The sequence below is a fragment of the Gymnoscopelus microlampas genome (assembly GCF_963454915.1).
Source record: "Gymnoscopelus microlampas genome assembly, chromosome: 17".
NCBI lineage: Eukaryota > Metazoa > Chordata > Actinopteri > Myctophiformes > Myctophidae > Gymnoscopelus > Gymnoscopelus microlampas.
The window spans coordinates 2430531-2457410 of record NC_139954.1 but is presented as its reverse complement, the minus strand read 5'-3'; the positions used below and the strand labels follow the sequence as shown (position 1 = coordinate 2457410).

The window sequence follows — 26880 nt, the reverse complement described above, 5'->3', positions numbered from 1 at the left end:
CAAATAAATAAATAAATAAAGCAGAAGTGCTTTACAGAAAAAGCAATACTAATATAACAATACAGCAAAAAAGAAGAGCAAGAACATCTAAAATCATTTAAAATAATTGCATTAAAATAATGGCAAAAAATAAGTCAGTATAGGTGGGCTATGTAACTTGATGAACCTTAAGGATTGGGGGTTTATGATTAAATTCACCTGGCCGCTGAATCCCCTTTCGCACTCTGTTTGGGCTTATGCCCCGGGGTCCCCACAGAATGCCCCGGGGTCCCCACAGGATATGCGTCTATGGTGTGAACTGTCAAGCTCTGCGGTGTACATGAAGGTGTGAATGGTGGGGTCCAGCTTTGGCACCCAGCTACGAGGGACCAGGAACGTAGCCAGATTAAACAGATCCACAAACACCTTGTAGCGATCACTGGAATGGAAGAACAAAAACAGTCAATTTATGATGAAATAATCAGCATTGGTAGAAATTTAGATCAGCATTTAGATTCAGTAGAACATAAAATAAATACAAAAGTCATCCAATTTTGCCCATGATTATTTTCTTAAAAGTTTGCTCTAAAGACTGGATCCTCATTATAGAAGAGATGCCATGTAGACACCCTTTTCAAATGTGCTGTACAACTGTGTCTGAATTGACCATTCAACAGCTTCAACTGTGGTGATGATGATGATGATGATGATGATGATGATGATGATGATGATGATGATGATATTTACCCAAGGGTAGTCCTGAGGTAGTGGTACCCAGATGAGCCCCCTGTGCCAGCTTTGCTGCCGATCATGCGATGCACCATGCACACATGATTGTCTAAAACACAAGAAACATTACAAAACATTACAAACAACTTAGAATCAGTTTTCGGGGTTGATCTTTTCCTCTACAATAGCCAGGGAATCATTCCAGGATCATTAGAATGTATTGCACATTTGCAATGTATACTGTAGCTTAATTTATAATCCATAGCACAAAGCTGATGATCTTGAAGATTAGTTCTAGTTGGAAAGTGATACCATTGTGCGATGGAAAATGTAACTGAGTTTCAGAGTGTTTGAAGAATTCTGTCTGCAACACATCATAGCTGTTATTCGCTGTTATTCATTTTACTCATATCAGGAATATTTGAATATCTGACATGTTTTCCTTGTTGTTTTTTTCTACCTCTATTCTTTTTCCCTTTCCTGAAAACTACAAATGATGGGAACAAAACAAATTTCACCCACTTATTTTACACCTGTAAACCGATAATAAAGTTGAAGTTGAGTTGAAGTTTATAAAACATGTTATTGACTAACAATGTGAAAGCTCATTTGCGCAAGTTCTTGAAATCAACAAAATAAAATGATCTCATGTTCCAGGTGAAGAAACAAATCTAGATGTGGTATATGGGTTGTACATACTGTATGCAGTGGTGGAAAAAGTACTCAAATGTTTGAGTTAAGTAAAAGTATCAATACTGCAATGTAGAAGTACTCTGTTACAAGTTAAAGTCCGGAATTAAAAATGTACTTGAGTAAAAGTACAAAAGTATTGATATCAAAATGTACTTAAAGTACCAAAAGTCAAAATACTAAAATGTTTGAAAATATCAGATCTACAATCTCACAACGTGTCGCATCGCGACGCATTGTGAGCTTGTAGATCGGCTATTTTCAAAGTATTGGAAATTAGAAATACTCAAGTAAAGAAAAAAGATCTAAAAATTGTACTTAAGTACAGTACTTAAGTACATGTACTTTGTTACTTTCCACCACTGCCAACCACTGCTGCTGTCTAGCATAAAATGGATTGTACATAGTGTACGTGTGTATGTGCAGTCTTGTCCACTAGTTGGTACAGTATAAGCAGCTTGCGATGAGGATTGAGTGTGTGTGTGTGTGTGTGTGTGTGTGTGTGTGTGTGTGTGTGTGTGTGTGTGTGTGTGTGTGTGTGTGTGTGTGTGTGTGTGTGTGTGTGTGTGTGTGTGTGTGGGCGCGCAGGTTGCTGCTGAATAAACATGCATTTTGAGTAAATGTCATCTGACTACAGTACAGAAGGTGAGAAAGTTTTGGTATGAACCCCTCATACCTGTAGAAATAGATCATCAGAGCTCCTTGGAGAGCTTTGTATGACAGACGCCTGTCACCTGCACACACAGGAAATGAATAGTTCATGTGAAATCACTTGCTATTACGAACTTATATTGTTCTATGTACTATGGCATGGCATCAACAAGAATTACAACTGTAGTATATAGTGGTGTCAAAGAAAAAAAAGCATTATTGTTAAAAGGGAAGTCACAGAAAAAAGTATTTATATATTTAAACTGACTCCGGACTCTCGCACCTTTACTCAGGAGATGTTCATGCCGTGTTTCGTCAAAGAGCTGCAATGTAGAAGTACTCTGTTACATGTAAAAGTCCAGAATTCAAAATGTACTTATTACAAAAGTATTGGTATCAAAATGTACATAAAGTACCAAAAGTTAAAGTACACAAATGTTTGAAAATAGCAGATCTACAAGCTCACAATGCGTTGCGACGCGTTGTGAGCTTGTATAGGCCTATCGGCTATTTTCAAATAGCCTGTGTTTAAAATGGGGCTAAAGTGGTTAATGTTATAATATTTTTATATTTATAATAATGCAAATAATTGTAATAATTTATATCTGCAAAGTAACTAGTAACTAAAGTTTTCAAATAATTGTAGTGGAGTAAAAGTACAATATTTGCCTCCGAGATGTAGTGGAGTAGAAGTAAAAGTATAGACAACTGGAAATACTCCAGTGAAGCAAAAGTACCGCAACATTGTACTTAAGTACAGTAATTGAGTAAATGTACTTAGTTACTGTACACCACTGCAAACTACATATGAAGGGAGAAGAAAGTCAACTTATCTCGAGTTTCTCCTTCTCTTGTTGCAAGCCAGACATAATGTTGACTTCCAGTTTCTGCCAGAAGTTGAAGCCATCTTCCTCAAGGCCAGGAGTTCTCTCCAGCCACTCCTAACAACAACAACAATAACAACAACCAGGCTTTACTCAATCTACAAGGTAGCCTACATGGTGGTCTTCAGTGGTGTAAAGTATCTAAGTACAGTTACTCAAGTACTGTACTTGAGTACAATTTTGAGGTACTTTTACTTTACTGGAGTATTTCCAATTTTCAGTACTCTTAGTTCTACTCCACTACACCTCAGAGGCAAATATTATAATTTTACTCCACTACAATTATTTGAAATTATTTTTAGTAACTAGTTACTTTGCCGATATAAATCATAAAACATACATTAACCACTTTAGCCCTATTTTATACCTAGGCTATTTGAAAATAGCCGATCTACAAGCTCACAACACGTCGCGATGCAACACGTTGTGAGCTTGTAGATCTGCTATTTTCAAACATTTTAGTACTTTTACTTTTGATACTTTAAGTACATTTTGATACCAACACTTTTGTACTTTTACTCAAGTACATTTTAAATGTCTGACTTTTACTTGTAAGGGCGCGCTCCCACCGCACTTTTATTTTACCTCTGGGGCGGAATCTGCCAATGCTTTGTCAATGCAAATGTGTGGATTCTTGGATATAGACCATGAATCCACATCCGCATATTATTCCTACAGAATGTGTTTTAATAATTATATTTTTATATAATGCATATGATGTATATAAAAGTACAGTGTGTGAGGTTCTGTACTTATGTGTGGCTAGGTAAATCAGTTTCACATCTGAATTCCTGTACATTTGTTTGGCAAATAAGGTATTTCTGACATGTGTACTGGACAGTCCTATCCAGAGTATCTTATAAAAAGCTTATATTCATCATTCACAAACTGTTTACCAAAATAGAAAGCAGAATTAAAACCAGTGGTGGAAAAAGTACTCGCATGTTTCAATGCGAGTATCAATACTGCAAAGTAGAAATACTCTGTTACAAGTAAAAGGCCTGTGTTCAAAATTTTACTTGAGTAAAAATACGAAAGTATTGGCATCAAAATATACTTTAAGTACCAAAAGTAAATGCACTAAAATGTTTGAAAATAGCCGATCTACAAGCACACAACGCGTCTGCTTGTAGATCGGCTATTTTCAAATAGCCTAGGTATAAAATGGGGTTAAAGTGGTTAATGTATGTTCTATAATATCGTAATTTATATCTGAAAAGTAACTAGTAACTAAAGTTGTCAAATAATTGTAGAGGAATAAAAGCACTATATTTGCCTCTGAGATGTAGTGGAGTAGAAGTAAAAGTATTGACAATTGGAAATACTCCAGTAAAGTAAAAGTTCCTCAAAATTGTACTTAAGTTAAGTAAGCACAGTACATGAGTAAATGTACTTAGTTGCTTTACACCACTGGAAATGACAGTGAAATGCATTCATATGAGCTACTGTACCTCTACGAGTTTCAGTAGAGGAGGTTCCTGCTCTGTGGCCGATAGAATCTCGCTGTCGTGACCTTTGAAGGTGTCTTTGTAATTTTGTTTGTTGTACAGTCGTAGCCAGCTGAGAACCTCACCTTAGGTACCTAAGAAATCAGTACCCGGGGGGTACTGATATGAAACCACACCCCTCTGTGGGTGTGGTTTTGCCTTGGAGGGTGGAGTTTAGCATTATTTTTTCCCCACTGTGAAATACAGTAGCTGGACAGTAGGTGGCAGGGCCGAGCAACTATTGGTTTGGTTGGTTTACCTACTAGTCTACTTGGTGGGGAATTCAAATATCCCTTTAACTATATTCTACAGTTTAACCCAGTGATTCTCAACCTTTTTCATTTCAATTTCATTACTCATATCTATTGCTTTATTTAGGCATTTTGTATCACAATATTTTTCTTTTCTTTTAATAATAATAATAATAATAATGGTTAGTGTGTTCTGTAATCAGTGTTGGGCTATATTACTTAGGAGAGTAATATGTTACTTATTACTTATTACTCCTTTGAAAAGTAATTATTATTATTACTTGGAATCAAGGGTAATATATTACTTTATATTACTTTCCCCACGCCCCCCGCAAAAGAAAAGACGTGTGCAGTTTCTAGCCTTTTAGAACTGAATCCAATTTAATGGAACAATAGAACATTGGTTCTCAAAGTGGGGTCTGGGGACCCCCAGGGGTACCTGAGGGGGTTCCAGGGGTCCCCAGCTAAATGGAGGATAGTTAGGAACCAAATGGACCCTTGTGGGTCTGTAACTCTGAGAGTGTACAAATGGAACCAAAGTGTACAAATGGAACCAAATGGACCCTAACGGGTCCATTTGGTTCCATTTGTACACTCTCAGAGTTAAATTAACATTGATTTTACAATATAAATCGGGGTCCCAGGGATAGAAATGCCATTAAATGGGTGTCGCCTAATGCAGTGGTTCTCAAACTTTTTCAGGTCAAGTACCCCTAAATGAATGCGGATTTGGTCGCGGACCCCCATCAGAAAAGAGTTCCAGATGTGGTGATAAAAATGTAAAAAATATTCAAACATTTTCAAAGAATATCAAGATTTTTGGAAAATAGCTGATGTATATATAGGGCCCTGGGGGTCCCCGGACCCCACTTTGGGAACCCCTGCATTAAACCACGGACCACCATAACTCTGAGAGTGTACAAATGGAACCAAATGGACCGTAAGGGTCCATTTGGTTCCATTTGTACACTTCCATTTGTACACTCTCAAGTTACAGCAACATAAGGGTCCATTTGGTTACTAACTATCCATTTGGTTCCATTTGTACACTTCCATTTGTACACTCGAACATTTATCTGGGTACCCCCTGGAACCCACTCAAGGACCCCTGGGGGTCCCCGGACCCCACTTTGAGAACCATGGGCCTAATGCATGTAAACTGGGGGTCCTCTTGAAATTGAAATGGTTAAATTCACTGGTAGCTGGCAGTGGAACATCTTCTGTTTGGCTGTGAGGGGGGTGTCGTAGCCAAACAGGTTATGTTAATTATAGTAGCACCATCTCTCTTAGCCCCATTTAGTACCTCTCCCTCCGCTATGTAGCTCCGAGATGAGGTCCTACGTGGAGCTGTGCCGTATGGTTGAAAAATGTCCGCACATTTTCCACTTTACATGTTTCTTACCCCTTTCTGCACATCGTATCCAAAAAGTAAAGGTATTCTGAAATGATCACAGATGTTTGACATTTTAACTCACCATAAAATCCACCAACGAGTTGAAAAAAGTGTTTAAATCGCTTCTCTCCTCAGCCGGTTCAATAATATTATGCATTAGAAGATGCAATTCAACATTTGACCAGTAGGGCAATCAGTAATGTTATCTCTATGGGCGCAACTCTTGCGCAATGTCTTAAAAACATGTAACCGGCGGAGGAGAGAGGCGAATAAAGTGCTTTTTTTCAACTCGTTGGATAGATTTTATGGTGAGTTAAAATTTCAAACATCTGTGAGCATTTCAGAAAACCTTTAGTTTTTGGATACGATGTGCAGAAAGAGGTAAGAAACATGTAAAGTGGAAAATGTGCGGACATTTTTCAACCATACGGCAGAGATAAACATGGAACCTCATCTCTCTCTTTGTGTGTGTGTGTGTGTGTGTGTGTGTGTGTGTGTGTGTGTGTGTGTGTGTGTGTGTGTGTGTGTGTGTGTGTGTTAGTGGCCAATCTACTGTACCTGGTCTATTCATCACAATTCTGCCAACTTGTGAAATGCACGCCCAACACACATTACACCTTAATGCAAATGTATGCCTTTAGTCTTCATGGGGTGGCAGGAGTGCCAGGGGTGGGGGTCTGGGCCATCATCACCTTTAGCCTACTCATCTGGCATAAAAGGGTGTAGTGTTTCCCCGAGTGGGGGGGGGGGGGGGGCTGGGGCGAAAAAAAAATCTTGCCTGCCTTAAATGTAACTCCTGGGAACGCCACTGCATTAATGTTGATGCAATGAATGTGTGTGTCTGTCTGTCTGTCTGTCTGTCTGTCTGTCTGTCTGTCTGTGTCTCTCTCTCTCTCTCTCTCTCTGCTATAACAAGCAAATAATAAAGTGAAAATCCCCCCTCTCTCTCTCTGCCTTCTTGTCTTTCTCCTTGAAATTAAAATGGTTGAGAATCGCTGCTAGAGCCGTAAAAAATCTTCTCTTATGGGGGTCCCTGGCATATCTTTTGAAATGGGGGTCCGCGGGCTAATAAGTGTCAATTTGGGGGTCCTTGACATGAAAAAGTTTGAGAACCACTGATCTAGGAACCCAACCTCAACACACTTTACACATTAATGTCAGACAATCCTTGTCTATACAGTGTGCACCACGGCACGCGCCCGCTCTTTTGTTAAGCAAATCAAACAAAGTTAATGAGCGATCGTTAACACTTGTGTGTCTGTTAATGACCTGTTCTATTCATCACAATTCAATTCTGCAAATTGCCCAAGCCGTGTTCTATTGTTATTGAAGAGTGTAGATATCCTGTCTTTTGTGTCCATGATAATATTATGTCAGGTTAGGGGGTTTTCTGTTTTTCTGTTTTGGCCATTTAAATGCCTTGATGTAATTTCTCATGTTATTTTAACACGCTTAAAAAACATGTCTCGCTGGAAAAGAGACAATGAGAGATACTGTATTGATGTTGATTTATTTGTAAACGTAAGGTACAGTATATCATGTCACATTGAAAGAAAAATCATAAAAAAATCATTAAACAATCATTAAATGAAGAAATAGAACTGTTCCATGACCTAAAATGTAGGCTACATGCCACTTGGCTTCCCGTTGCGTCTAATGACCTCGGGCAAAACAGTGTACAGGTGGTCTATATATTTGTTGCACTGAACACGGGGCAGTTTCGTGAACCAGAACTCCAATATTGCTAATCTCAGACCCTCACGACAGTCTGGCTTGGCTTCACAGCGTACGAAATTCTTCATTTGATGCCAGACATTCTCGATGGGATTCATATCAGGAGACCTAATGATGAAAAGCAACGTTAGAATGAAGCAGTACTTCAAGAATAAAACATTACAAAAAAACATATTTAAGAGTTTATAAATATTTAGATATTGCAGATATTACTCATTAATAAATAATACTCACTCGGCTGGAGTTTTGACCCAATTCACGCCATGCTGCTCAATGAAGGCTTTTGCTGCTGCATGCTTCGGATCGTTATCTATAGATTCAACGAAATAAGAGCGTGTTAAGCATTGACAACATTAAAGAACAGTCAAAGAACAACATTAGCAGTATGCCTACCTTGAAAAAATCGATGCGTTGGCTGGAGCCACTTGTCTCTGATATATGGAACAACCGCGTCTTTAATTATGGATTGTTCAAAAAAGATCCTATCCATAATTCCTGAAAGTACATAATTCATTACATTATTCATCAGAATGAAGGGCACTGGTAAATACATGTTAATTCATACTCATTAATCCATTCAATTATGTTATCACATACCATCGAAAATAACTATCGGTCCAGCTCCCTGTCTGCTAATAGCCCCCCAACAGTGCAACTTGACTGGATGTTTCACGACCTGCTTCAGCGATTCATGATCTTTTTTGCGGTAACAATAACGGGCATTCCTTTCCAATGCGATTGTGCTTTCATCTGGAAGGAAGGCAAGACAAGGCAAGTCATTGACACATTTAGACATAGCAAACAAAGGAAAATGAAAAATAATGAAAACCAACACACCACCACATCCAGTGATTCCTCCACGGCAGGTGACAACACCAAATGCTGGACCACCAACGAGCCAGTCCGGGCCCGGGGCACAGACAAAACGTTTTGCTAAAACAAAGGGGGTGAGTGTCTTTAGTAATTAATTAGAATGTGTGACTGATTTAATCTACCGAGACGCAATATATTAAAATAAGCTTTTGTGGCATATTCAATAACGTTTTTCTATCCATGTTTCAGGTGGCAGCACCAAGCCAGTCCGCATCCCAGGCAACACTGAAAAGAAAGGCAACTCAGAAAAGAAAGACGCCACCAGCTGCAATAGCATCAACCAGCGAGGCCACACCGGGGCCACAGCCAAAAAGACGACCGGTGATGAAAAAAGCGGTGAGTTTAATTACTATACTATTACTATACTATAATATTATTACAATTGGGCGTAGCCTATATTGACATTATAACCCAAAGACATTGTTATTCCTTGTAGCCTATTGAGAGAGACCGAGGCATTGGCATAGGCTATTCTATTATACTGTCTGTACCATTTAAATCTATTTATCCATTTTGTATGTATTTATTCTTTTAAATCTCATGGCTTTTTCGCATTTCTCATTTACAGGCTGCTGTGCTAACAAGTGCTTTTCCCGATGGTACCAATTCCCCTTACACACCAGATGGCCTCCTCAGCTCCCTGTTATCACAAGCACAAGACAAGATATCGCAGCACGCATGCAAGACTCGAGAGTTAAAGGAGAGTCATCAAGCCGAGATCTTAAAGTTACAACAAGATCACCAAGCCGAGGTCAAGGACTTAACGACAGACTTGGCTGAAGCTAGGCAAGGCATTGTGAAAGCAGGACAAGACCGCAACAAGGCAAACGAAAGAGCTGCATATGAACACACACAGAGAGAGAAAGATTTTAGGGAGAGAGAGAAAGTGTTGAGCCTGAGAGAGTCTGATATTACTTCAGCGCCTTCACCAACGCATGCCAGCAACACCATTGAATACTGGAAGATCACATGTTTGGAGTTGCAAATGGAGAAAAGGCTCAGTGACAGAGAGAAACAGGCGCAGGAGAGAGAGAGACAGGTGCAGGAGAAAGAGAGACAGGTTCAGGAGAAAGAGAGACAGGCAGCGCAGAGAGAGACAGCAGTCGAGGACAGAGAGAGAGCAGTAGGCCAGAAAGAGAGAGAGATCGAGCAGAGAAATGTTGTAGTTGCAACCGCAGCAGTGTTTCCAAAACAACTGGCAGACATACAGCTGAATGCGATATCACACCATCAACATGCTGAGATCAGTCGCTTACTGCAGCTTGACGGTAATCGTCCTGAACGCTATGCAACACTGTTGTTTAGTTATGCTACCCCTTTACACATGTATCATGCATGGGTGAAAAGAGTCAACTGGAATGGTACCGGGAAAAAATCCAGACTACCACAGAACCTGAAAGCCTTCATTTTAAACTCTTGCAAGGAAAGGTACTATTCTGGCGTTGACGAGATACCTGCTGACCGTAAGCAAGTCATTGTAAACCACGTTAACGATAATCTCCGTAAGGGAAGAGAGTGGAGTGACCGACAGTGATTGATTAGTGTTTTACTGATTTAACATGTGTTTCACATGTGAGCATGTAGATCGGCTATTTTTAAAATTTTAGGCCATAAAACTGATTGAATACTTTATTAACAGTTTCCTTTCTATGTAAATAATAATGTACCATTACAACTTTTTTAATTGCATTTGAAGACAGTGTGCTTTTTTTTTGTGTGTGACATGTGTACTGTCTGTACCTTACATTTACAAATAAATCTGCTTATAAAAACAAGCTTGATACATGTTTCTTTTTTTTCTTGTTTTAAACATTCATTGCAATTCATTGCAATTCACTTTATTAACAGTTTGCCAAAAAAGCACAGTTCTATACAAAGGGATGCTCATGAGAACGAAATCTTTTTAAACATTTACAGTTCTATTTCTTCATTTAATGATTGTTTAATGATTTTTTGATGATTTTTCTTTCAATGTGACATGATATACTGTACCTTACGTTTACAAATAAATCAACATCAATACAGTATCTCTCATTGTCTCTTTTCCAGCGAGACATGTTTTTTAAGCGTGTTAAAATAACATGAGAAATTACATCAAGGCATTTAAATGGCCAAAACAGAAAAACAGAAAACCCCCTAACCTGACATAATATTATCATGGACACAAAAGACAGGATATCTACACTCTTCAATAACAATAGAACACGGCTTGGGCAATTTGCAGAATTGAATTGTGATGAATAGAACAGGTCATTAACAGACACACAAGTGTTAACGATCGCTCATTAACTTTGTTTGATTTGCTTAACAAAAGAGCGGGCGCGTGCCGTGGTGCACACTGTATAGACAAGGATTGTCTGACATTAATGTGTAAAGTGTGTTGAGGTTGGGTTCCTAGATCAGTGGTTCTCAAACTTTTTCATGTCAAGGACCCCCAAATTGACACTTATTAGCCCGCGGACCCCCATTTCAAAAGATATGCCAGGGACCCCCATAAGAGAAGATTTTTTACGGCTCTAGCAGCGATTCTCAACCATTTTAATTTCAAGGAGAAAGACAAGAAGGCAGAGAGAGAGAGGGGGGATTTTCACTTTATTATTTGCTTGTTAGCAGAGAGACAGACAGACAGACAGACAGACGCGTGTGCACACACACACACACACATACACACACACACACACACACACACACACACACACACACACACACACACACACACACACACACACACACACACACACACACACACACGAAGAGAGAGATGAGGTTCCATGTTTATCTCTGCCGTATGGTTGAAAAATGCACACTGTATAGACAAGGATTGTCTGACATTAATGTATAAAGTGTGTTGAGGTTGGTGTTGGGTTCCTAGATCACAGTAACCACTTTATTATTCGCTATTAGGAGAGAGAGAGAGAGAGAGAGAGAGAGAGAGAGAGAGAGGGGGGGGGGGCGAGAGAGCGAGAGAGCGAGAGAGCGAGAGAGCGAGAGAGAGTCAGATTGGAAAGAAAAAACAGCACACAGCCAGAGATGCTCATAGGCCTGCATGCGTTCTGCGTCGCTGACGCCGCGGGGTCCCTGGGACGCACTAGTTATTACCGGCAGAGAGAGAGAGGGGGGATTTTTCACAGACAGACAGACAGACAGACATGACGATCGCTCATTAACTTCAAATACATTTGAAAAGTTGTGAAAAAAAAAGAAAACCACATTAAAAACATAGCATTTTCGGGATATACGAGCTCACAACACGCCACTTCGTGTCATGATGCAAGCAAAAGCAAAAAAAAAAAGCAAGATTATAATCTTTGTCATATGCTGGGATCGAACGCCGACCTATAGTTCGATAGTCCACGGCCTGGACCGTCAGGCCATTGAAACCTTGGTTTGGGAAGGTGAAATATCTGATAATTAAACCTACCCAACATAGCTGTAGTATATATATTTATATGTACATATATATATATACATACATATATATACATACATATATATACATACATACATATACATACATACATATATATATATATATATATATATATATATATACTGTGCTTAAGTACAATTTTGAGGTTGTACTATAACTTTGTAGATTTAGATTACAATTACAAAACACACTAACCACTCCAGTCCTATATATATTTCAGCTGATCGAAACTAGCCGATCTACAAGCATACAGTGAGTTTGTAGATAGACTATTTTCAAAGGATTTTTTGTACATTTCGAACGTGTGAAATGGGACTTTTCCAAAAAATGCTATTTTTTGTTGTGTAGGAAAGTAACTAAGTACATTTACGCATTTACTTGTAGAGCTTGTAGATCTGCTATTTTCAAAAGATTTTCTACTTTAAGTACATTTTAATACCAATACTTTTGTACTTTAACTCAAGTATAGTTTTATTTCGTCTCCTGTTAGATGTTTTTTTCAGGCCAATTTTGAAACAAACCAGTGTTCAATTTTGAAAGAAACCATCCTTTAATGGATGCTATTTTCAAAAGATTTTCTACTTTAAGTACATTTTAATACCAATACTTTTGTACTTTAACTCAAGTATAGTTTTATTTCCTGACTTTTACTTGTAACAGAGTATTTCTACTTTGCAAAAGCAGCAGAAACAGTCTATAGCTATGTTGCTCACTGTGAATGCGCCACCCTGTGGCAGAATGGCCACACTACACACTGAAATAAGATATAATACATTTAGGGGGCGTGTCTGAGAATCTGGGGGAGTGGCCGACAGAGGTACCCAAGGGACAAATCAGTACCTATGAGTACTGATTTGAAAATCGTGAGGTTCTCAGCTGGCTACGACTGTAGTTAAAGGACAACTTTGGTTTTTTACAACCAATGTTTATGTTTTAGATTGTAATTAAAGTAAATAAAAGATGAGTGTTAAAATTTTTTAATTTACTGCTTTCTATAGTTTTAGCAATTTTCACAATCTTTTTTACAGTGTTTTCACAGTGGGCGGGGGCATTCTGTCCGGTGGCTAAATATGTATTTTTTTAACACATTAACCCGGCGTTTTCTTTATTATTATTTACAGTAGCTCTTCTAGCCCCCAATAACTCACATCTGGCCATCTCAGACAGCCGGACCTTTTTTATTGTGTAAAAAAGGCATATTTAGCCACCGGACAGAATGCCCCCGCCCACTGTAAAAAATATCGCAAAAAATGCTAAAACTATAGAAAGCAGTAAATGAAAAAAAAATTACACTCATCGTTTATTTACTTTAATTACAAGCTAAAATATAAACCTTGGTTGTAAAAAACCAAAGTTGTCCTTTAACTCTCCGCTTGTCTGGGACTCCCATCTTCTTTTCCAGGAGGCGAAACTGAAGACTCTGGAAGCCAGAGGCAGGGGCTAGGTACTGCCTGAACACAAGATGTACGTACATTTACAATTAACATATGCTCTTGTCCAGAGTGTCAAAGTGCAAGATTGGAGTTAACGGTATGAACCCTGCCTTGGTCAACCAGTGGTGGAAAGTAATTAAGTACATTTACTCAAGTGCTGTGCTTGAATACAATTTTGAGGTGTTTTTAGTTTACTGGAGTATTTCCAGTTTTCAGTACTTTTACTTCTACTCCATTACTCTCAGAGGCAAATATTGTATTTTTACTCCACTACAATTATTTGAAAAATGTAGTTACTAGTTACTTTTCAGATATAAATGATTCTATTATAAAACATACATTAACTCATTTAGCCCTATTTTATACGTAGGCTATTTGAAAATAGCCAATCTACAAGCTCACAACGCGTCGCGATGCGACGCGTTGTGAGCTTGTAGATCGGCTATTTTCTAACATTTTAGTACTTTTACTTTTGGTACTTCGAGCAGAAAGTGGATAATGTGGTTAAAGCTGCGGTGTGTGCCGATGAGTTCATTTTGACACACCGATCTGTGTTTTCTGCTCCCTCTGCACGCCGCAATCCTATGGGCGGCAGAGTGGGGGGGAATCAAAAGTTTTCTGTGTCAAAAAGCCCGCCTCGTTCTGGTTTTAATGTTGTCTCTGGTTCGGAGACTCGTGATTGTTTCTATTGTCATGAAAAGGGTCACCTCATTTCGGCATGTCCCACTCTACAACGAAAAGAAACTCAGGGTCCAAAAAAATCAAAAGCAGTTGGGTTCATTCAGTCCATTCCTCCTCCACTTTCCTCTGACACAGGGGCGCCTGTATCAGACGAAATGGAGGAATGTTTTGGACCCTTCCTTCTGAAAGGTTCAGTGTCCCTGTCAGGTCAGGATATAGATCAGGTACCGATCACAATCCTACGTGATACGGGAGCGTCACAATCTCTCATTTTATATGATGTGTTGCCTTTCTCGAATAAGTCCTTTTGTGGATCTGATGCTCTATTGTTGGGGGTGGAGATGAATTCATTACGCGCTCCGTTGCACTCTGTGTTTTTGCGTTCGCCCCTGGTCTCCGGTTTTGTGCAGGTGGGTACTCGCGCTCAGTTACCAGTCGGCGGCGTTTCGTTAATTCTCGGCAATGACTTGGCAGGGGAGAAAGTTTTCCCAACGCCGGAAATTGTCGAGAATCCTGTGATCGATTTGGATCAGTCTATGGGCACCTCGGTATTGTTCCCTGCCTGCGCTGTGACCCGTGCACAGGCAAGGAAGGGCTGTGATGAGAACATTAGTTTGAAGGACACTTTTATGTGTTCTGAGCAACCAGTGAATCTTCCTGCCGCCATGGTTAAGCAGAAGATGGTTGATGTGATGCCAATAAAGACTGAATTTGTGTTTGATGTCGATAAAGACGCGTTTGTTTCGGCACAGCAAAATGACCCATCCCTCGCTGTTTGCTGGGGGGCCGCTCATGCGCAGAGTGCGTACAGTGTAGTGGATGGCATTTTGTTGCGCACTTGGTTCCCGCCCGGCGCTGGCAACCTCGGGTGGAACTCCGTTCAGCAGGTTGTTGTACCTGAACCTTTTCGTTATCAAGTCCTTAGTCTCGCACATGACAATTTGGCTGGTCATTTAGGTATTCGTAAAACGTATCACCGCATTTTGCGTTATTTTTATTGGCCAGGGCTTAAATCTATTCTATTATTACCTATTCCGGTGATGGGAGAGCCCTTCGAACATATCATTATTGACTGTGTTGGCCCACTTCCCAAAACGAAGTCAGGTCATCAGTATTTGTTGACTTTAATGTGTGCTGCCACTCGGTATCCTGAGGCGATTCCATTGCGCACATTAAAGGCCAAAACTGTAATAAAAGCTCTGGTTAATTTTTTCTCTATTTTTGGTTTACCCAAGTCCATCCAATCGGACAGGGGAACAAATTTCACTTCTAAAGTTTTCGCGCAGGTTGTCGCGTCCTTGTCGATTAAACACATACAGTCTAGTGCTTATCATCCTGAATCTCAGGGCGCTCTTGAGCGGTTCCATCAAACGCTCAAGTCTATGATGAAAAAGTACTGTTCTGAGACGGGCAAGTCATGGGATGAGGGGTTACCTTTTCTGCTCATGGCCGTGCGGGAAAGTGTACAAGAGTCACTTGGTTTTAGCCCTTCTGAGCTGGTGTTCGGGCACAGTGTGCGTGGTCCTCTCCGGGTGCTCCGTGATCGTTTGCTATTGAAATCCACTGTTCCATCTTCAAATGTGTTGGATTATGTAGCTAAATTCAGTGACCGCCTGCACAATGCCTGTGACATCGCACGCAGCGCATTGACTGCGTCCCAGGGGAAAATGAAAAAACATTTTGATCGCAAATCGGTGACACGCCAGTTTAATGTGGGTGATAGGGTGCTAATTTTGCTCCCGTTTCTCACTTCGGCCCTTCAGGCTAAATTCTGTGGCCCATATGTCATAGAAAAAAAGCTTAGTGATACTGATTATGTAGTTGCGACCCCAGACCGCCGGAGTAAAACCAGAGTGTGCCATGTTAATATGCTCAAACCCTATTTTGATCGTTCTGAGAGTGTTGCGCCTTCAGTTCTACCCACCCCGGTAGCCTCAGTAGTGTCCGTCGTGCCTTCTCTATATTCCCCAGAGAGTGATGGCTTGCGTTCAAAGAGCTCTGCTGGCTCTCGGATGCAAAATTCTGAAATTCTGAAAAATCTGCCTGATTATTTGCAGCACTTGGATTCTGTGGCTCAAGCAGACGTAGTTAATTTGATTGAAAATAACCCCATTTTATTTTCAGACATACCTTCCCGCACTACTGTCCTATCACATGATGTGGAAGTAGGTGTGAATCCTCCCATTAAACAACATGCTTATCGGGTAAATCCTACTAAACGCTTGTTGTTTAAAAAGGAGGTTGATTATTTGCTAGATAATGGCCTTGCCATTCCCAGCTCTAGCGCATGGAGTTCGCCTTGTCTGCTCGTGCCAAAATCTGACGGCAGTCAACGCTTCTGCACAGATTACAGAAAGGTAAATAATGTTACCAAACCTGATTCGTATCCTCTGCCTCGCATGGAGGACTGTGTAGATCGTGTTGGTGCTGCTAAATTTGTTACAAAACTTGATTTACTTAAAGGGTACTGGCAGGTCCCTTTAACTGCTCGTGCTTCAGATATCTCTGCCTTTGTTACCCCCGATGGTCTCTATCAGTATACTGTTATGCCATTCGGACTCCGTAATGCACCTGCTACGTTCCAACGGCTTATGCACAATGTGTTAGCTGGGGTGGAAAATTGTGAAGTGTACCTCGATGATGTTGTTGCTTTTTCTGATACGTGGCCTGAGCACATGCACACTCTTGGTTTAATCTTCGGCAGGTTGGCGGGCGCTAATCTGACTCTAAATTTGTCAAAGTGTGAATTTGGTCGTGCCACCGTTACGTATCTGGGAAAAGAGGTAGGTCAGGGTCAAGTTCGGGCCATCGATGCCAAGGTCAAGGCCATAGTGGACTACCCTGTACCTACGTCACGCCGTAGTCTCCGCCGTTTTCTAGGAATGTCGAGCTACTATCGTGCCTTCTGTAAACATTTCGCTGATGTAGTTGCTCCCCTTACCAGTTTGACCAGTGTGAAAAAGCCTTATGTCTGGTCGCCTGCTTGCCAGCATGCTTTTGAGTCCTGTACGGCTCTTCTTTGCAGCACTCCTGTCCTGGCTGCTCCAAACTTCAAAATGCCTTTTAAGTTGGAGGTGGATGCGAGTGGAAGTGGAGCCGGAGCAGTACTGCTGTAGGAGGATGACGTAGGTATTGACCATCCAAACTGTTATTTCTCAAAGAAATTTAATGCACCTCAGAGCAATTACAGTACTATTGAGAAAGAGGCTCTCTCTTTATTGCTTGCTCTGCAATTTTTTGAGGTTTACGTGGGATCTAGCCCATTGCCTGTAGTTGTTTATACTGATCATAACCCTTTGGTTTTTCTGAGACAGATGAAAAATTCGAATCAAAGGCTCATGCGATGGTCATTACTGATACAGGATTTCAACTTAGAGATTCGTCACAAGAAAGGAGTTGATAATGTCTTGGCAGATGCCCTTTCTCGTGTTTATGCCCCAGCTTAAGAAACTTCTTTTTTTGGGGGGGAGGTTTTCTTTAAGGGGGGGGGGGGGGGTGTTACGGCCCTAGCCGTATGGTTATATTATGTGTGGTTATATTTTGGTTATATGTCTGTGCTATGTGTGGCTTGTGTTATATTGTTGTCTTTCTGTGTTCCATATAAGGTCATGAGTGGTGGTGGAAGCTGTGAGTCTGAGTCTGGGTGTGGTGCTGGTATGAGTGAGTGAGTGATTGACTTCCAGCTGTCCAGATTGACAGGTCCAGCCTCTGGCCCTGTTCTCCTGCTCCCATTCGTCGTCCCTTTGTCTCCGCCCTAGCCAGGGCTGGCTGTTCTCTGAAGCTCACCTACAAAATCTCATTCTGCTCTGTGTGTCAGGGGGACTGGTTGCTCTCATTTGAAAGAGCTGCAGAGATTCAATCCCTCTGTCTCCCCGAACCCATGTAGCCTGATCTGATCTGTTCTGTTCTGTTTTCTTTGCTTTCTGTTTGTTCATTTGTCCATCAGTGACTTTTGATTCAATCACTTATTTTGTTTGTTCTTTAGCTACTTTTGTTTGCTCTTCAGTTATACTTATTTCAGTTTCTTGGTTTAATCTATAATTTCATTATAGTTAAACTTGTTGCTTTTTGCCCAGTATTATTTTGAGTTAAGAATTATCTTGTATATATTTGTCCATTTCCATTTAATTATTGTATTTATCTACTCACTCGCCTTGTAGGGGTGTTTGGTCCTTTTGTTTGGTTTAACCACTTTGTTTTTGTATATTCTTTAGTTAGGTAAGTAAGTTTAGTTAATGTATATTTTTCTTTGTTAGGTTTAGGTTAGGGGTAATTTTCTTTATTAGTTAGCCTTTTACAAATGTAAACCGGCACCCTGAAGTTCTTTGGCACTGGTGAAAAAAAGACAAAAAGAGTTTGAAATCTCTGCATAAAAAAAGGAAAATAAAATCAATTCATTTTTGAAAGCGACTTTGTCCTCTATTATTACCTCCCCTACCCTAGACAGGGGGTCGTAACAAACATGTACAAGTGTACATTAGGTAGTAACCATGGATTAGTGACTTAACAAATGCCTAACACATACTGTAAAAGAAAAAACATTGTCCATGTCTGGCTTCCATTTTCAATACTACCACTTTAAACAGCTTCTACCTCAATAGTACCCTGTTGAATATATAGTGAATATACATAAATGTTGTTCAAATTACTTGGTTCTAAGTAGTCATACTCTCCCTCTGCTGTGATGCCGGGCACGTCTGTTCACGGCGGATCCTCTTACAGAACTGTCTGATGTCACTACGGGAAGTCTCCAGGTCCTTCAGCAGGACAGCCAGATCTGCATATGGTGTCATTTTAGATGTTTTTGCTATAACCATTATTTTATACTTTGGGTTATTTTTAAAGAAACCTTTTTTTTTACTCAAATCTTTGCTTCTGGGGATTCTACAAATGTCTTCTAAATCCTAACCTTATTTTTCTTTGAAACTTATGCTGCTATAATAGCAGTGCTTCTCAAACTTCTTTCATGTCAAGGAGCCCCAAAATGATATGTATTTGTCCCCATCTCAAAATATTTTGTTCCAGGGCAGCCCCCCCCCCCCCCCCAGAAGCAAAGATTAGAGTAAAAAAGAAAAGTGTGTGTGTGTGAAGCAGATGTACAAGCCCGTACCGCAGCACTCGGTGTCGCACTATGAGCTTGTATATCTGCTATTTTTGAATAGCCAAAGAAACCCGTAAAATGACACAGATGCATTCCCGGTCTTAACGGGTTAAACACACTTACAGTACAGTAACTGTGCTTTGCGTATGACTACATATACAGTGAGTACCCTGATAATATTTGATGGCCTTGGTTTGAGGCTTCACGTTAACGGTCTCATCCAGCTGGTCTTTGTGCAGCAGGTCAATGAGGAAGTCCAGGGAGCGTCCATGAACGCTCATCTCAGGGTACAGAGACCCAATCGTCTTATACACCTCCACACTGCACTGGACCAGAGGCCTGACAAACAAACGCACATGCACGCACACAAAGATTGAGTATACATCTTGGACTGAAATTTGGTACATTGTTGTTATTCCCCAGGGAACAGGTGGCACTTTTAATAGTCATATTAATGAACTCGAAGTGTAAGTAAAAGGTATAACTTCTAAGCCATTGACTGACTAAGACAATATTATACACATACCACATTGACCGTTGTCTTCTTTTACAGCTCGTTTCGTCTGGTTCCAAACTGAAGAGAGATGAGAATAAAAGCTACAGGCTGGAATCTTTTTTACAACACAGTATCAGAGAAGATTCAGTGACGTCGGGCTCTACGTATAAAGGCATAAATAGAAGGGCTTTTCCATCGTAGTCTGGTGGCGTGCAGTGTTGCCAGTCTGCGTATTACAAGCCACGTTAGCCTTGTTTTTCCATTTAAGTTACTTGAAAATAATGGTAGTTACGGAAAATTCTGCTGTGAGCTTGCAGATCAGCTAATTTTAAATAGCCGACATTTGAAGTGGCCTAACTGTAGTTTACAACCCTCGTAGACGTATTTACGATTCTGACGTCTTCAATCTACGAGAGCTGTAGGGTTCACCCCCCAATGGCCAGCTGTACTTTCTGCACTATGCCCTGCAAAGTACTTCAAACGTGTACAAATTGAAAATAAAGGTGCTTACAGCAAAGCCCCAAATGTTAACGACTCCTACGGCATAGTACTTATCCCCGTAGAGGTATATCTTTCAATAAAGAAGTCTTTTAATCCAGCTTGTGTCGGAATCTCCTCGTAGATTGAAGACGTCAGAATCGTAAATACGTCTACGAGGGTTGTAAACTACAGCTAGAAGTGGCCTATAGTTGCTTCTTTTGGGCTTGTTTTCACTGATGTTTGCTTATTTCTCTCGCAAAAACACCAGTGGTGCGACGTTCAATAATGTTACCATTACGATTACTGAAACTGGGGTATGATGACGATCATGGGAATATTCCATCGAAATGTAAAATTGGCAACTAATTCGCTACCACAGACGAACGTTCGCATCAGCCCAGTTGTTTAATACATACAGTCTGCAGATTGAAGATAGCATTAGCAACATTTCTCTAGCGTGCCAATTGCTAAGCTAACTGCCTAGCTAACAGCAGCGTCGCTTTGGCAAATGCAATGCATAAACCAACACTGAAACAACAACCGAACCACTACACGCATTTAATGAGTAAAGTTAACACAATGACAAAATATGGTTGTAAATGAAATAATAACACACCGGTTTCGGTACGACATTTCGCTCCCCTCCGACGTGGATCTGGTGATTGAAAAACAATGGCGACTCATTCTGAGAGCCAGGGATCAGATGACGTACGTGACGTCAGTACGTACGTGACGCTGCTGTCAAATTATTGGAGCACAAATAATATACTAATATTCATTAAATAAGTAAAGGATTGCTCACTTAAAGTTTGAAATGTGTTCAGATAACTCAGACTGTATAAATGTCTATATAATTTATGCAAATTGAGAAAGGTGGCATGACTGCACCACGTTAACAGGTTAATTTCTAGACATCACATGGCCTTAGAAGGAAAGTTATTGTCTTTTCCTGTCTGGGGAATAAATAGAATTGTGCAAAATATACACACACATTTATATATTCTTTAAAAGTCTTATGTTATACCCTTTGTGTACAAAGTTAGAATCAAATTATTGCATATAATGGATACAAGAAAATGCACATAAACCTACTGTGCATAAGGAAAAAGCAATGACACCCCCCCCCCACCCTCCCCATACCATAATTGTTAATCCAAGTTGACCAATTATGCACATTAAAATACACAACTGAAACAAACAATATCCAAACAGTACTTTTATTATTCATACTGCTCAAAAACATGACAGTAGAAAACGTTTCTCCATGTGAGAAAACTTATAGAACATGTACTTTGTACTTTTTTAGATACATAAAGGAGCACCTCGCCAATGTTCAACCTACTCAATAGACCGGAAAAAGTCCAGGGCCAGAGACAGGCCACGGACCTCAGTGTACTGTGGACCTGCAGCGTCACACTGGGGGCAAGGCATATTTTCTGCAATGCAGTCACTGCAACCGACCAGGCGTCTGCAGCAGGAGGACAGCATGGGCTGTGAGATTTATCTATGCTAGTATGGATAGCTGACTCCATTCATATTTTTTGAATGATTTTTGATTCTCTTTGTGTTATTTCTTGAAAAGCAAAGTTTTAACATTTTTTTTTACTTGTCTTTCTCAATACAGTCAATATATTGTAACCGTTCAAGACAATTGTCACAACACTAATTCAAATACTATATTGGATTATTACTGTGTTACAGATGCAAAATGGAAACAATACCTGTGCAGAGCAGACAGGAAAATGCCTGTTTGACAACCAGTGGTGCCTGTGGTTCCACCAGCTCCTGTGTAGCAGACACTACATCTGCTATTTTGAGAGTGAGCTGGTGCAGACCTTCAGCTCCATCGACAAGGTCTCCCACTTGCTGCCTCAGGGACTGTAGTTCAGACGGCTCAGTTGTGGAACTGAAACATTTCACAAATCATTATCAGATCAAGTTTAAGCTTTGAGAACAAGCATTCTGGAGTGGAGAACAGGTGAAGCAGGATTATAGTGTATACTTAAGCACTTGACAGACTTAATGCTGCTGTGAAAAAATGAAAATACAAGCTTAGGCCTACTGCATGCCTTATGGTTTAAGTTGCATTGTTGCCCTAATTGCACAGCCATCAGTTTGTAAGCAAGGAAAATAAATAGCCCTGATATTAGACATAGAGGATTAATTTCTCTTATTGATTGAGTGATTCTAATTCAACAGCTAAAAACTATCACAGTAGCTCTCACTCTCGATAAAGGAACTGTTAATTCCCAAATTTAAGATATATTTTTTTTACAATACCTGGCTCTCTGTCTGTCACGCCACTCCCTGAAGTCCGTTTCCTCCACTGCCTGCACTTTTCTGGCATTTTGCATCCAGTAGCTGGACCCTACATTGAGAGTAATGCAGAGTCAAGATACCACATTTAAGAAGGTGCTCATTTACTAATGACACAAATTTCAGATCATTTTATTTACAACATTCAGTAATGCATATATGAGCACAAATGGCATTTTAAATACATCTATTAGAGGGAAAAAAATACCTGTTGACCCTTCAGAGTCCCTTATTTCAATCCCCTGTGAGTCGGTGAGGATGAAGTTGTTGAGGCCTCCTATGGCCGACTTCACTTTCTCGCAAAGTATTGGCACTACTGCTTCGGCCTCAAAGAAGCGTATCTGTGCAGAAGTCACTATCTGCAGTCCGCCATTCACCACTTCACATACCTGTACAGTCCTGTAAAACATACAAAAGACAAGGTAAGACATAACATGAAGTCTACAATGCTCATGGAGCATGCATGCATTGTGTGTGTGTGTGTGTGTGTGTGTGTGTGTGTGTGTGTGTGTGTGTGTGTGTGTGTGTGTGTGTGTGTGTGTGCGGAAGGCGGGGGGGGGGGGGGGGGGCATTGAGCTCAAGCTTAGAAGCCAGAGCTATGGCAGCCCTCTACAGATGCAGATAGGCTGAGTTATTCTTCACCACACCTGAAGCACTGTCACATCATTTGACGTCTCTTAGCTAGTCTTCCTGCTTGTCCCATAAAGACGGAGATCAATTCAGCAATGTGAGCTTGTAGATCGGCTATTTTCACTATTTTAAAATGTTTTTAAAACGAGAAAAATGCCTTATAAGATATCACATAAGACTGACGGCAAAATAGGGCCCTGAAGCTATGAAAAATTGTTGGCCTGGTCTGATAGCTTCAAAGGATATTCTAAAAATAGGCATACTTAAGCATTTCAACTCATCTCCATACCTTTGAAATGGACGTGGTGTGGTCACTGCCACTGGTCTTGGAACCACTGGGGAAGGGGAAGCAGGCTGTGGAGCTCGGAAGGCAAACGTCCGAGATGGACCTGCTCCATCTCGGACGTTTGCTGTGGGTCCTGTTGGAGGCGTCGCAGCTGTCGCTCCATCCACAGCGGTCCCCTGGACCTCGTAATGTGTGTCCTCCTCCAAGTCAAAGCCACGGAAAACGCCTTCTCTTGGGAATATGACATTATTTGCCGCGTCGGACAGGTGGAGGCCAGCTGTGTTGACCTAGAAGAAGAATTTTGCAATTATTAACACTACATTGTGCATTGTCTTTTGTCAAGTGTTAAATCCCTCTGTATTACATTTCCATTAGTAGGCAAGTTTTGGCCCGTAGGGCAGGAGCCCAGCTAGATGTATAAGTACATCCAAACAACCATGATGTACAAGCACACCCCCTGAACATGACGCTAGTATGACACATGAACTTACCCATCCGTCCCAAGCAAGGAGGCATTGTGTAACCAAGGTAACCAGGTAACCATGGTAACCAGACAACCAGCCTGTCAATCATTCAATCATCCTTTCAAAATCCTTTTGTCTCCGTCTCATTCCTTGGGTTTTACACACATTGAGCTCTCCACCGAACCTAGTATCTAAAGCAGTCAATTTATCCATTCTAATAGCCGTTATCCTTGGCTACATTATTAACCATTATTATTACAATTGGGCCCTTTTTTTACTGTCTTCTATGACCCGCGACTTAACCACAACCTCCCAATGTCAGGGCGGACTTCTAATCACAAGGACACTGAGCTGTTTGTTCAATTAAAAGTGTTCTTACCAGCGCTCTCTAACCAGCAGCTCTTCTTCCAAAATGCTCTAAAAGATTACCTTCAGATGACTGCAATTCGAAACTGGCCCCTGTCATAACCTAACCCCCCCCCCCCCTTTTTGAACTTTTACTGTACATGTTTTTGGTTTTGATATTTTTAATTTCTGATCTGATTATATGATGAGCATAGTAGTGTATATCTGTCTGACATTTAATGTCACTATGAATTGAGTACAAAAGGACCCCAATTGAAACAAGCCATTGTGCTTTCTTTGGTTTTTTAATCTATTTAGTTACAGCTCCTAACTTCTGCATTTTTTCACTTATGGAAAATCCGTTGGAAATTTTTGTAGGCAGTGGTCCAAGGTTCAAGTGCTAAACGTTTCGTGCAGATTGCTCAAAAATCCCAGGAGGAGATAGATTTTAACTATTACAGTTTAAAGAAAATTATTCATCTGTGCCTAAAACATACATGCAGACTCACATTTCTTTGAAACTTTGCAGAAATGTACAGGGTCATTCCAAATATCACTGAAACCAATCTTACTCCAATTGGCCAAAAGGGGGCGCTATAGCAATTTTTTGAAAAGGCAGACTTTAAACAGGCATAAGTCATGCCTCGTTTGGCCGAAAGTCGTGAAACTTGCTTACACATGTGCCTTGACTCATGAGGAACACACGTATCGATTTGACCATTAAGCTCCGCCCTTAGATTTTCCGCAATTTTGAGCAGTTTGAAAAATACTTGTTTTTGCCAGTTCTGGCTTAACCGTGCATACACTTTTTACGAAACTCGGCCATATGGTAGATGCTCATGAAAAACTACCAAGAAATAATTCTCACACTCATTCGTCAAAGGGTGGCGCTATAGCACTCAATTGAAAGTGCCAACTTTGAACAGGTACAACTCATGCCCTGTTTGACCTACAACCATGAAACTTCGATACACACATGCGTCTCTTCATGCCCGACAACTTTCGTGGTCTGACTTTTGACATCTGACCTTTAGATCTCCCACCATTTTGAATTATATGAAAAACAGTCATTGGCTCCTAACTTCTGCATTTTTTCACTTATGGAAAATCCGTTGGAAATTTTTGTAGGCAGAGGTCCAAAGTTCAAGTGGTAAACGTTTCGTGCAGATTGCTCAAAAATCCCAGGAGGAGATAGATTTTAACTATTACAGTTTTTTTTTTTTTTTAAGATATTTTTGGGGCTTTTTTTTTTTGCCTTTATTGATAGATGACAGTAGACTGACAGGAAATGGGGAGAGATATGGGGGGGTGACACGCAGCAAAGGTTGTCGGGATCGGGAGTCGAACCCGCGACACGCTGTCAGGCTGGCATTGCAGCCTAGGGTGCCTGGACCGCCACGCTGCGGCCCAGGCCAACTATTACAGTTTTATGAAAATTATTCATCTGTGCCTAAAACATACATGCAGACTCACATTTCTTTGAAACTTTGCAGAAATGTACAGGGTCATTCCAAATATCACTGAAACCAATCTTACTCCAATTGGCCAAAAGGGGGCGCTATAGCAATTTTTTGAAAATGCAGACTTTAAACAGGCATAAGTCATGCCTCGTTTGGCCGAAAGTCGTGAAACTTGCTTACACATGTGCCTTGACTCATGAGGAACACACGTATCGATTTGACCATTAAGCTCCGCCCTTAGATTGTCCGCAATTTTGAGCAGTTTGAAAAACACTTAAACCCAGGATTTTTCAGCTATTTGCGTGAAACTGTATCATCTGTGTGATCTCCTTTTTCACAGTTACTTGTCTGTTGGGCCAATGGCGTCTCCCTTAAATGAATGCCTCACAATCTCAAGGTCGCCAGGAAGGAAGCCTCACTTGATGTAGACTTAATTTAAGTTGAATTGCAAACAACATGACTGTATCAATGAATACATGTGCAAATGGTAAAGATAACCTGAAATGCTTATTTGAGAGTACGTTTTTTACGTATGACATACTTCATTCTGAAAATAGCTGATCTACAATCTCACAACTTTTCATGGTTTGTGAGCTTGTAGATCGGCTACTTTCATTAGTTTTGGTTCTGAGGAGATGTACAATTTCTTCATTGGTAAATGGCTTGTGAACGAGTGATCTTAGTGTTAGTGAAACAGGGGCTTGGTTCATGAAAGAAGGCAAGAGTTTATGATCTTCAACAGACAATATCAGCCTGGACAAAGCTATAGCACTATAGGTAGTGTTGCAGCCTATTAGTCTGAAGGTTGAGAGTTCGAATCCTGTTAATGGCAGTAGGTTGAGATGTCCAATCAAACCATTATGTTTCCATCTCTCTCTCTCATCAATCTATTGTTTCCATGTCACTCTCTCTCTCTTCAATCTATTCCATTCACTGGCCCCGTATTATCGCTGCTTGCAGCTATATTTGACCTTGTATTAGAACTAGAGTCCTGCAGGCCCGCCAGAGCCCGCCCACGGCCCGGCCCGGCCCGGCCCGCCAAAACGGGCCGGGCTTGGGCTGATTCTGTATTTGACAAAGGGCCTAG

At 40.6% G+C, this 26880-nt stretch overlaps 1 protein-coding gene and 1 long non-coding RNA gene across 2 annotated transcripts; both read right to left on the bottom strand.

The window, feature by feature from the left end:
- Nucleotides 1–234: 234 nt before the first annotated feature.
- LOC311065113 (tryptophan 2,3-dioxygenase B-like) lies at nt 235–14246 on the bottom strand (the record flags this gene model as incomplete). Its single annotated transcript, XM_084085330.1, has 9 exons — nt 235–418; nt 727–817; nt 2031–2132; nt 2333–2388; nt 2917–2990; nt 4385–4506; nt 9254–9311; nt 13468–13552; nt 14242–14246. 9 exons carry the CDS (start codon nt 14244–14246, stop codon nt 235–237), a joined length of 777 nt encoding a protein of 258 aa, XP_083941456.1.
- A 5278-nt stretch (nt 14247–19524) lies between these two features.
- LOC311065094 lies at nt 19525–20952 on the bottom strand. The gene is made up of 3 exons (XR_014602798.1): nt 20909–20952; nt 19843–19890; nt 19525–19655 (listed from the first exon to the last, which is right to left on the bottom strand). It is a non-coding gene; the product is annotated as an uncharacterized lncRNA (long non-coding RNA).
- Between the last annotated feature and the right edge of the window lie 5928 nt (nt 20953–26880).